Genomic DNA, 13,267 nt, shown 5'->3' on the forward strand with positions numbered 1-13,267 from the left:
GCCTCCCCACTCCACATCGTCACCAAACCCGACGGGGGATGGCGCCCCTGCGGGGACTACCGGCGCCACCACGCCGGATCGGTACCCCATACCGCACATTCAAGGCTTCTCGGCTAGACTGGCCAGCCGCTCAGTCTTCTCCAAAGTCGACCTGGTGCGCGGTTACCATCAGGTGCCAGTCCACCCCACGGACGTTCCCAAGACGGCCATAATCGCCCCTTTTGGGCTATTCGAGTTCCTCCGAATGCCCTTCGGCCTCAAAAACGCGGCCCAGGCCTTCCAGCGGCTCATGGACTCGGTCCTCCGGGACCTGAAGTTCCTCTTTGTCTACCTGGGTGACATCCTGGTAGCTAGTTCCTCCAAGCAGGAACACATCGAGCACCTCCGCACCCTGTTCCAGCGGCTCAGTGAGCACGGGCTCATCATCAGCCCAGCCAAGTGCCAATTCGGCCTCAGCAGGATCGAATTCCTCGGCCACCACATCACGCAGGACGGAGCCATTCCCCTGCCCGCCAAGGTGCAAGCCGTCCAGCAGTTCCCCCGGCCTACCACCATCAAAGGCCTCCAGGAGTTCTTGGGGATGATCAACTTTTACAACCGCTTCATTCCCGGAGCGGCCTCCCTCATGCGGCCCCTATACGAAGCCCTCCGGGGTAAGAAAGACAGAATGGCGATCGAGTGGTCGGCGGACATGTTGACCGCTTTCAACTCGACCAAAAAGGCGCTCGCCGACGCCACCACGCTAGCTCACCCACAGCCCAACGCCAGGGTGGCCCTCACCACGGACGCCTCCGACCACGCAGTCGGCGCCGTGTACGAACAGTGGGTCGACGGGGCCTGGCAACCACTGGCCTTTTTCAGTCGCCAACTGCGCCCCCCGGAGGCCAAATACAGCGCCTTTGACCGCGAGCTCATCGCACTGTACCTGGCAGTCCGCCATTTTAGATTTCTTCTGGAGGGCCGCCCCTTCACCGCGTTTGTCGACCACAAACCCCTGACATTTGCGATGGCGAAATCTGCGGACCCGTGGTCAGCCAGGCAACAACGCCAGCTCGCCGCGGTGTCCGAATTCACCACGGACATCCGGCATGTCTCCGGTCGAGACAACGTGGTGGCTGACTGCCTATCCCGCCCCGCCGTCCACGGCGCCCACCTGGCAGTGGACTATGCTCAACTGGCAGCGGAGCAACGCACCGACCCCGATCTGCTCTCCACGCCCACAACCCTCCCAGGGCTGTGACTGACCGACATCGCCTGCGGCCCGTCCGCCGTCACGGTCAAATGCAACACCTCCTTGGCGCAACCCCGCCCCGTAGTCCCGGCGTCCTGGCGAAAACGGGTGTTCAACATCGTCCACGGCCTCTCACACCCTGGCACCCGCGCGTCCATTAGACTGGTGGCCAACCGATTTGTCTGGCGCGGCCTGCGCAAAGATGTGCGTGTCTGGTCCAGATCCTGCATAGCTTGCCAGCGTGCCAAAATCCACCAGCACTTCAAAGCCCCACTCGAGGAGTTCACCGTTCCAGAAAGAAGGTTTGACCACGTACACATCGACCTCGTCGGCCCCCTGCCGCCATCACAAGGTCACACGCACCTGCTGACAATCGTGGACCGTACCACCCGCTGGCCCGAGGCCATTCCACTGACATCCACCACCACTGCCGACATCGCGCGGGCGTTCATCGGGACCTGGGTCGCTCGGTTCGGCGTCCCCTCCGACATGACGTCGGATAGAGGCCCGCAGTTCACCTCTGATCTGTGGGCCGCCATCGCCCGAAACCTCGGGGTGGCCGTTCACCGCACCACGGCTTACCACCCCCAAGCCAACAGACTGTGCGAGCGATTCCACAGGTCCATGAAGGCGTCCCTCCGCGCAGCCTCGAGGACGAGGTTTGGATCGACCGCCTCCCGTGGGTGCTACTTGGCCTACACTCCGCGGTCAAGGAAGACCTGCAAGCCTCGGCGGCGGAACTCATGTACGGCCAGCCGCTGCGCGTACCCGGAGAGTTCCTGCCCACCGCCACGACCCCCTGGTCGGCTGACCAGCAACGCCGCGCTTTCGCCAACCGAGCACAACAGTTCGCTCCGGTGCCCACCGGCCGGCACAGCGAACCAGCAACCCGCGTACCACCTAGCCTGCACATGGCCAAATTTGTTTTCGTGCGCCATGACGCCCACCGAGGACCTCTACGGCCCCCATACGACGGACCCTACAAGGTACTCCAGACGGGGAACAAGTTCTTCCTCCTCGAAGTGAGCGGCGGAACTGACAAGGTGTCGGTCGACCGGCTCAAGCTGGCGCACCTAGAGCCCGACGAACCCGTTCAAGTGGGCCAACCCCCACCGCGGGGCAGACCGCCTAAGAGCCCGACGCGTCCAACCGCCCTGCTCCCGACACCAACCGCCAAGAGCCGTTCCGGCCGTGCCATCAAGCCATCACGCCGGTTCGTACACTCCCTACTAGTGGATTCTGGGGGGAGCTGTGTGGCTTACCGACCACAGAAAGGACACAATCCGCTTTTCAGTCCGTAGATTATAAATCAGGCGTCATGCCTTTAAGAAGGATCACACCTTTAAGAAACTCGATCTGCAACATAGTTAAGCCCAGAGCGGGGGAGGAGCAGTCCAAGCTGTGGACTGATGAAAACCAGTCAGACTTGGTGTAGGCTCTGACGCCATTTTGTGTTCAACATGCAGTCTCAAGAATTAAACCTTTTCTGTTGAACCTCTCCGAGTTCAGTATTTTTTGTTAGGAGTACGTAGACTCCTACAATGTAAACAATAATTTCAGACCAGTTTTAACATATTGCTTATAGGAGAACTTTTCTTACCCTAGGTTTGTCCGATTCTCCATCGAGCACCAATAGAGCTCTTTGGCCCGGCTCCAGGTCCATGCGCATTGGTCTAACTCTGAAGCTGGAAATGTAGTGCCCCATTAGCGGAGGAGAATTTCTATATTTCATATCAAGAGACACAGGGCGTTTCTGCAGAGTGGGTTTAAAGATCAGTGGAAAGCCTTCCATCTTCCAGTACATCTGATGGTGCCGTCGTCCACGGTTTGTCAGCTTAACTGAATAGCGGCAAACATTGGAACTGTAACAAAATAGGACAGAGCAGAAAGGGTCATCAACACTTCAGGTATATCGCAGTCAGCAATACCTGACTATAATGGGCTCACAAGAGACTCATTCTATAGAAGGGTTTATGAACCTCACAAGTGGGTTATTACCATATAAAGGTACAGGCGAACAATCAATGGGAATGACAGTAATCACTCGTCAAAGTTTGTATAAAGGCCTATGTGTCAACACTCCATCCAGTTAACAAAAGGAACATATGAAGGAACATAGGAACAGGAGCAGGCCATTCAACCTCTTGAGCTTATTCCACCATTCAATTAAATTATGGCTGATCTGGATCGTAACTCCATTTATCCACTTTGGTTTTGTAACCCTTAATACCCATGCCTAACAAAAATCTATCGATCTCAAAGACTATAACAATTTTTACATGCAATTTACCAGGAGCTCATTTTATGCCACTGCATATGGGTAGATTTTTCTCACATTGGGCAGTATTATAAATTTCCATACAGTTATATAAAAGTGAAATTATACACATAGACGACATCCATTCAAAGAGGAAGGTAAAGCTGGAGAGGTACTGTTTGTTCAGATTGTTTCCAATGGTGCACAGCTTCAGAGTACAGTTTACAACCACACATTAAATCTGTTACCAAGACCATATTCTTCTGCCTCGAGAATGTTGCATAGTTATGCCCTTACCTCACCCCTCCAATCCACATCTTCACCAGCTTGAGAACCAGTCTCTCAAACACTCTCCTTTGCAAAGCAAGTACTTTGGGCAGAGAATTCCAGAGGCCAGGATGTCAAGGTGAAGGTTTGGCCTCTGATGGTTGGAGGAGCGTAAAGCATGGGCTGGAAAAGATCATTCAGGTAAGGTGGAACAAATCTGTGGGCATATTTGAAGATGAGGGCAAGCATTTTGAAATCGGGATGTTAAGACACTGGGAGGCAGTGGAGTTTGGCCAAGATGGGACTGATCGATGTTCGGGACATTATGTGGAAAAAGACAAAACCCACAAAGTTCTGGATCAGCCTCCTCACCTACATCCTCCACACCTACATCCTCCACAAACCTTAGCAAATCTAGAAACTCTGTGGCCTATGCCCTCTTCCACATAAAGTCCTGAACCTCTGCTCTTCGCAATCTCCACTGACCCCCTCCACCCCCCCACCCCCAACAAATCACGTCATCTTACTTGAATGAACGGAGCTAAAAATGCACAGCCGTTCCAGCAGATTCCCGTTTCACTTCAACAGGAGTCTACTGGAATAGCTGAAAATTTTGCCAGCTTAGGTACACTTGGCATCACCAATAAGCACATATGTGGGGACCAACTGAGGGTGCAGTTCAGGATTGCGCCTGGACCCCCGAAGATGAGGAGCACAAAAATATTAAAAGCAGGGTGCAGCCTCTCCTCTTTACAGGAGTGGGGGGTAGGGAAAGAGACCGATCAAGCTTTGGCCCCAGATGTTTTATTATCTGATTCATTTTAGTCTGGAGATTTAGTGAGTATGTATGAAAGCTGTGATTTTAAGATGGTTTCTTGAGCTCTGAAGAGGGCTCCTTAGAGCAGAGAAGGTTAAGGGGAGATTTAATAGAGGTGTTCAAAATCATGATAAGCATAATTTAATCGGACAGAGTCAGCGTGGTTTTTTGAAGGGGAAGTCATGTTTGACAAATTTGCTTGAATTCTTTGAGGACGTAACAAACAGGGTGGATAAAGGGGAACCAGTGGATGTGGTGTATTTGGACTTCCAAAAGGCATTTGACAAGGTGCCACACAAAAGATTACTGCACAAGATAAAAAATCACGGGATTAGGGGTAATATACTGGCATGGGTGGAAGATTGGCTATCTAACAGAAAACAGAGAGTTGGGATAAATGGTTCATTCTCGGGTTGGCAATCAGTAACTAGTGGTGTTCCGCAGGGGTCATTACTGGGACCCCTACTCTTTACAATCTATATTAACGATTTGGAGGAGGGGACCAAGTGCAACGTATCCAAGTTTGCCGACGATACAAAGATGGGAGGGAAAGCAGTGAGTGAGGAGGACATAAATAACCTGCAAAAGGACATAGACAGGCTAAGTGAGTGGGCAGAAATTTGGCAGATGGAATATAATGTTGGAAAGTGTGAGGTTATGCACTTTGGCAGAAAAAAATCAAAGAGCAAGTTATTATCTAAATGGAAAGAAACTGCAAAGTGCTACAGTACAAAGGGATCTGGGGGTCCTGGTGCATGAAACACAGAAGGTTAGTATGCAGGTACAGCAGGTGATCAGGAAGGCCAATGGAACCTTGGCTTTTATTGCAAGGGGGCTGGAGTATAAAAGCAGGGAAGTCTTGCTTCAGTTATACAGGGTACTGGTGAGGCCACACCTGGAATACTGTGTACAGTTTTGGTTTCCATATTTAAGAAAAGATATACTTGCTCTCGAGGCAGTTCAGAGAAGGTTCACTCGGTTGATTCCGAAGATGAGGGGGTTGACTTATGAGGAAAGGTTGAGTAGGTTGGGCCTCTACTCATTGGAATTCAGAAGAATGAGAGGCGATCTTATCAAAACATATAAGATTGTGAGGGGGCTTGATCGGGTGGATGCGGGGAGGATGTTTCCACTGATGGGTGAGACTAGAACTAGGGGGCATAATCCTGGAATAAGGGGCTGCCGTTTCAAAACTGAGATGAGGAGAAACTTCTTCACTCAGAGGGTAGTAAATCTATGGAATTTGCTACCTCATAGAGTCATAGAGTTATACAGCACAGAAAGAGGCCCTTCGGCCCATCGCGTCCACGCCGGCCATCAAGCCCTGTCTAATCTAATCCCATTTTCCAGCATTTGGTCCGTAGCCTTGTATGCTATGGCATTTCAAGTGCTCATCCAAATGCTTCTTGAATGTTGTGAGGGTTCCTGCCTCTACCACCCTTTCAGGCAGTGAGTTCCAGATTCCAACCACCCTCTGGGTGAAAAAGTTTTTCCTCAAATCCCCTCTAAACCTCCTGCCCCTTACCTTGAATCTATGCCCCCTTGTTATTGACCCCTCTACTAAGGGGAAAAGTTCCTTTCTATCTACCCTATCTTTGCCCCTCATAACTTTGTACACCTCAATCAGGTCCCCCTCAGCCTTCTCTGCTCCAAGGAAAACAACCCCAGCCTGTCCAGTCTTTCTTCATAGCTTAAGCGCTCCAGCCCAGGTAACATCCTGGTAAATCTCCTCTGCACCCTCTCCAAAGCAATCACATCCTTCCTATAGTGTGGCGACCAGAACTGCACACAGTACTCCAGCTGTGGCCTTACCAGCATTTTGTACAGCTCCATCATAACCTCCCTGCTCTTATATTCTATGCCTCGGCTAATGAAGGCAAGTATCCCATATGCCTTTTTAACCACCTTATCCACCTGTTCTGCTGCCTTCAGGGATCTATGTACATGCACACCAAGGTCCCTCTGATCCTCTGTCTTTCCTAGGGTCTTACCATTCATTGTGTATTCCCTTGCCTTGTTAGTCTCTCCAAAATGCATCACCTCACACTTTTCAGGGTTAAATTCCATTTGCCACTGTTCCGCCCATCTGACCAACCCATCTATATCGTCCTGTAGCCTGAGGCTTACCTCCTCGCTATTTACCACCCCAACAATTTTCGTGTCATCTGCGAACTTACTGATCATACCTTTTACATTCACATCCAAATCATTAATGTAGACCACAAACAGCAAGGGACCCAGCACCCATCCCTGCAGTACCCCACTGGACACAGGCTTCCAGTCACAAAAACAACCTTCCACCATCACCCTCTGCCACTAAGCCAGTTTTGGATCAAATGTGCCAAGGCATCCTGAATCCCATGGGCTCTTACCTTCCTGACCAGTCTCATATGCGGGACTTTATCAAAAGCCTTACTGAAATCCATGTAAACCACATCCACTGCACTACCCTCATCCACACACCGAGTCACCCCCTCGAAAAATTCAATCAAATTGGTCAGACATGATCTTCCCTTGACAACGCCATGCTGGCTATCCCTAATTAATCCTTGCCTCTCCAAGTGGAGACTAATTCTGTCCCTCAGAATTTTTTCCAATAATTTCCCTACCACTGATGTTAGGCTCACTGGCCTGTAATTCCCTGGTTTATCCCTACTACCCTTCTTGAATAATGGTACTACGTTAGCTGTTCTCCAGTCCTCTAGCACATCCCCTGTGGCCAGAGAGGTTCTGAAAATTTGTGTCAGAGCCCCTGCAAACTCCTCCTTTGCCTCACATAGTAGCCTGGGATACATCTCGTCCGGGCCTGGGGATTTATCCACTTTTAAGCCTGCTAAAACCGCTAGTACCTCCTCCCTCTCGATGCTAATATGTTCAAGTATATCACAGTCCCCCTGCCTGATTTCTATGTCCATATCGTCCTTCTCCATAGTGAACACAGATGCAAAAAATTCATTTATAACCCCACCTACATCTTCTGGCTCTAGACACAGCTTGCCACTTTGGTCCCTAATGGGCCCTACTCTTTCCCTAGTTATCCTCTTGCCCTTAATATACTTATAAAACACCTTAGGATTTTCCTTTATATTGCTCACCAGTGTTATTTCATGGCCCCTCCTCGCTCTCCTAATTTCTTTTTTAAGTATCCCCCTGCACTTTTTATACTCCTCAGAGAGCTGTGGAAGCTGCGACATTAAATAAATTTAAAACGGAGATAGACAGTTTCCTAGCTGATAAGGGAATTAAGGGTTATGGGGAGCGGGCAGGGAAGTGGACGTGAGTCTAGGTTCGGATCAGCCATGATCCTATTGAATGGCACAGCAGGCCCGAGGGGCCGTATGGCCTACTCCTGCTCCTACTTCTTATGTTCTTATGTTATGATGGGTTCTGATAGAGTAAATAAGGAGAAACTGTTTCCACTGGCAGGAGGGTTGGTAACCAGAGGACACAGATTTACAGCAAATGACAAAAGAACCAGAGAGGAAAGGAGGGGAAAAAAATACGCAGCAGGTTGTAATGATCTGGAATGCACTGCCTGAAGATGCAAGCAGATTCAATAATAACTTTCAAAAGGGAATTGGATAAATATTCATTCGCCTGCACCAGATGTTGAATATCCAGATGCGCGCTGACGACGGCCTTCCCTCTATTAATTGTGGATAGCACACATCCCACCAGTGGTTGAGGACCGCACCGTCTCTGCACACTGGTTCTGCAGACCTGTAAAGCTACCCATTTTGTTGGAGTTTATGGTAAATCAGTAAATTTCTTGTGTGAGGAGGAACATACGCAATTGATGGGCAGAAAAAGACCAGCTAGTCTATCAAGCCTGCCCCACACAGTGATGGTCAGGGGTGGGGTGGGGGAGGGGAAGTAAGAGTGAAGGAGGGGCATGCGGTGACAGGGGGGAGGGCTAAGTCTACTATATCCACAACAATTAAATACAGTATAATATACACCAGTCAATCATCATCTAGCCAGGATTGCTTATGTATCTTTAGCAATTGATCAGGTCAATTTTTTGTGACCTGAACAGCACCCTTAGCGCACTGCAGCTGACTGTTGTGTATGTAATATGTGTGCTACTTTGAACCTATGGACAGGACTGCACTACTTGTTGGGCGTAGTGATACGCAGTACCACTCCTGGCCATAGGGGTATAAATAGTACTGTGGGTACTGATCTCCCCTCAGTTCCCGCCTGTGGGCATGAAGTAAAGACCTACGTATAGTCCCTACCTCCAACCAGTAAAGAGCTGTTTTATTGTTACTGATTAAGTCTGAGTATTAATTACTTGAACAACTCACAGATTTAACACTGGCGACGAGTCTGATTCAGACCCTGCGGCAGTCACTCCACGGCAGCTTCGTCCACAGCCAGGACGTTGCAGAGAGGTTTCCACCCTCTCCACCCCACTGGAAGACATCCTGACCTCGGAGCCTCCATCGGCGACCGTCAGCTTCTTCTCCAGCTTGGTGGTGGGTAAGCCGTTGTCTGAGCCGGGCAGCGACGCGACAGGCAGTCGACCGCGTTGGCCGCACGAACGGGGCTGGGGGAGCTGGAGGAATAGGGCGCGAGAGCCGCTTCGAGCGGGAGGCGTTTCAACAGAGCGATCGCATCTCCTGATAAGAGCCGAGAGCCGCTTCGCGATCCAGCGATCGCATCCGCTGATAAGGGCCGCACTCGGGCGATCGCGGCGAAGATAAGGGCCGCACTCGGGGGCTGAAGGGAGACGGCGTTGGGGGACGGGTGAAGACCGCCAAGCGCGGGAAAACCGCCATTTTGTGGGCGGAGGACGACGGCAAGAGCGGGAAGCCGCCATCTTGGATAGCAGTAAAAAAAAAAAAAATCTGAGAAATTGCAAATCTACAATGCCTAAACACGGGAATATTAGCACCTTTGATAGTGACCTCGAAGATTGGGCCATATATGTTGAAAGAGTAAAAAATTATTGTAAGGCCAATAAAATTCGTGACCAAGATAAAGCTCTAACATTATTAAATTTAATGGGTGCGAAGACATACGGGCAATTGAAACACCTGTTATCACCAGATGAACCGGCGGATAAGATGTTCGATGAGATTGTTACTGTCCTGAAAGATCATCTAAACCCCACGCCGCTGATGCTAGCGGAACGATTTAAATTTTACGACAGAAGGCAGCTACAGCATGAAAGCAATGCTGATTATTTGCTGGAATTGCGTAAATTAGTGAAATATTGCCAGTTTGGAACGGGACTGACAGAGGCACTTCGAGACAAATTTGTGTGTGGTTTATTTAAACAGGATACACAAAAGCGACTGCTCGAGGAGAATGAGCTGACGCTTGAGAAGGCGGTCACTATGGCAGCAGCACACGAAGCCGCAGCGAGAGGCACGGCAGTAATGCAGCTACGGTCACCGGAGCTCAGTGCACACAAATTGGGTGTGAGTTCTGGCAAATGTTATCGTTGTGGAAAGACAACGCATGATCAGAACCAGTGTTGGTTTAAAAACCAAGAATGTAGAACTTGTGGTAGGCTTGGACATATAGCTAGAGTATGCAGGTCAGGGAAGAAGACCAGCAACAAGAAGTCACCGCAAGGAAAATACGCAAAGGTACACAAGGTGACCGAACAGGAGTCCGATTCAGACGCTAGCAGTAATGAACTGGCTAGCTTAAGCTGTAATGAACTGGCTAGCTTAAGAGTACTCAACGCTGGTAAGGGTGCAGACCTCCAGACAATTTGGGTCACTCTTCAGATAGAAGGAGTCCAAGTAAAACTGGAATTGGACACTAGATCGGCATTGACGGTCATAAATAAGAAAGATTACGGAAAGTTATTCCAACATATTCCCCTACAGGATACGGGGATTATATTGGAAACATACACGGGGCAAAGAGTGTACCCCATCGGGAAAATAGAGGTTGCAGTGGTCCACAAGGGCGAAGACAGTCAAATAATGGACTTATATGTGATATCTGAAGGAGGTCCTCCACTACTAGGACGGGAGTGGATTAGGAAAATGAATATGGACTGGCATTTCCTACAAACAATAACGAGTGAGAACTCGGTGAAGATAGTCGGCCCAGACTCTGGAACGGATGATGGTAAGCCCAACTCAGGTGCAAAAGACAAAGTTTCAGCACAGAATTCCACTGAGCAACAACAACATAGTTCAACTGTGGATTCTGAGCCTGGCAAGTCTACTGATGTGCCCATTTCTGAGGGACACCGGGCTCGAACTCAACTCCATTTCAAACTACAACAGCAATTAGAACAAATGCTTCGCCGTTTTGAGCAAGAGTTGAATGCAACGAAAGAGTTCTTTGATATAGAGTTGGAGAATCTGGAAAGACAACAGAAGCAGCTGATGGAGAAAATGGAGCAGGAGCACACAAAACGTCTGATGTCAGAGGAGTTAACGGTCAGCCAACTCCTGCATATGCTGAAGGACAGGACTCTGAAATGGGAAAAACTTGAACACGAACTTCAATATTCAAACGAAAGGGGTTCGGAGCTCTCAAAGGTTATTGGAAGAGCTGAGGTGGCAACACAGACTGAGATGACTGCAACAGAGCAGCCCTTGGATGCCAAAAGTACGCTGACTCACGTCAACGTAGAACAACAGACCGCTGAAACAGCTGCTCCGGTAGAGGGATTGAATAGTCCGATCAATCAATCTCCAAAAGAAGTTGAAGTAGTAAAATCTCAAATGAGGTCATTAGTAAACGACTTGCTGAAAGCCCAGAAAAAGCTGGATGAAGAGGTACGCATGAAGAAGTCTCTTCAGGAAAGATGTCTGGACTTGGAACAAAAGCTGGCTAACGCCCAGCTGGGTATGGAGGAAATAGAAGACCCTCTCGCTGGCCTAGATCAGGACGACACCGAATATTACTATGTCCTGTCCTGCCCAACTTGTAACTTCGACTCCCACCATACAGAAATCATGGAGGAGCACCGAAAGTCTACGGAACATCGGGAGAAGGTGGCTCTACTACGGAAAAAGGAGGGAGAGAAGGAGGAACTGCGCATGCAGCTGGCAGCTGGCAGCTGACAGTGGAGCCCAGAGAGTCTCCAAGAAGCAGAAAAGGAAAAGTCGAAACAGAAGATGACCCATCTGAACCATTATTACCTCTACCAGATCACACACGTGGTCCCTCCGAACGGAGCCAATTCAGTTCGGAAGTTCAAACTGTTTAATCCATGGAAGGACTATTGAATGAGTCACTCCAGCAACGTGAACCGACTCCACCACAGAGATTGAATCTGTGATCTGTTTTGACATGAAGTTATCCATGTATCTATGTTATTCTGTTATGTAAACCTGAAGTTATATATGTATATATGTTATTACGTTATGTTAAATGGGGAGATGACTGTAAAGCTAGGAAGGGAGGAATGTTGTGTATGTAATATGTGTGCTACTTTGAACCTATGGACAGGACTGCACTACTTGTTGGGCGTAGTGATACGCAGTACCACTCCTGGCCATAGGGGTATAAATAGTACTGTGGGTACTGATCTCCCCTCAGTTCCCGCCTGTGGGCATGAAGTAAAGACCTACGTATAGTCCCTACCTCCAACCAGTAAAGAGCTGTTTTATTGTTACTGATTAAGTCTGAGTATTAATTACTTGAACAACTCACAGATTTAACACTAACGATACTACACTGGCGCATTCCCCTTAACCTTACGAGAAGACCTTCAGCGCTCACTCATATCCCTCATGCTGGATTGTTTAGATCTTTCACATAGTTAACACTCACAGTCAAGATAACAAAAGATGCCTTCAGTCTCACATGCACTGCTGCAAGTAGGATTTGCGTATGTTATAGTTTCTGTACAAAGCATTCAATTAACAAAGCATTACTTTTAATTATTGGGAGAGTGTTGTGGCAGAGGTTTTCTCAGGGAAATTACTAATACTTTAAAGATAATGTAAGCTCTATTTATTTCACTAAAGCCTTGCGTGGGAAGACTAATTGTCTTTCAATTATCATTACATGCTACATATTTTGACTGGAAGGTGGTATCTGATTAAATGCAAATCCTTCTTTCCTCTGCAATTCCAGCTACTTCTGAAGTAGCTTGCTGCAGGGGCTCAGTGAAGAACAGTGCATCTTTCACCAACGCCTGCAACCCTTCCACATAAGTGAAAGGGCGCTTCCTTATCAACAACTGGATAGATGGAACTCAGAACCATGACATTTGACTTTCAGCAGGTGCTAGTTCAGTGAGAACCTCAACCCACTGTTCTGAAAGCTTCAGAATGCACAAAAACTGTAGGAACGTGGGTTCCTAACGAAAAGACTGAGTTCTACTCAGGCGATCAAACAAAATGAACTTTAATGAAATGAACAGGCTTTAACGATAAACTGCAGGATAACGTCGAATGTAGGTCTGCTCTCTCTGGAGGCTCCACGAGGACTGCCCCGACAGTCCTGTGGCTGACGTCATGACATCATCACGTTTTCCCGCCAGTGGGGGTCACGTGATGAACGGCGTGATGTCATCACGTTTTAACCGCGCTGTTAAAGCAACCACACTCTGTACAGTTAAACAGCATAAATAAAGGTACAGACTCAGACTGTAGCTAACATGTTGTTAAAGGAATTATGTACAAGCGATCTGAGTCCTTTGGTGGCTCTGCCACAAAACCACCTTTCAAATCACGAGAGCAAATCTCTCTACTGTACAAGGTTTAAATGTAAA

At 48.9% G+C, this 13,267-nt stretch overlaps 1 protein-coding gene across 1 annotated transcript in view; it reads right to left on the minus strand.

The window, feature by feature from the left end:
- Window positions 1–13,267, minus strand: part of hydin (HYDIN axonemal central pair apparatus protein) — a 946,920-nt gene that overhangs the window by 398,008 nt on the left and 535,645 nt on the right. The window contains exon 16 of the mRNA XM_085992020.1: window positions 2,832–3,093. Coding sequence (XP_085848146.1) covers window positions 2,832–3,093 — 262 coding nt within the window. The remainder of the gene's footprint in view (window positions 1–2,831; window positions 3,094–13,267) is intronic.

This window comes from Somniosus microcephalus, chromosome 6, assembly GCF_052327205.1.
Source record: "Somniosus microcephalus isolate GS21.2 chromosome 6, FLI_Smic_1.0, whole genome shotgun sequence".
NCBI lineage: Eukaryota > Metazoa > Chordata > Chondrichthyes > Squaliformes > Somniosidae > Somniosus > Somniosus microcephalus.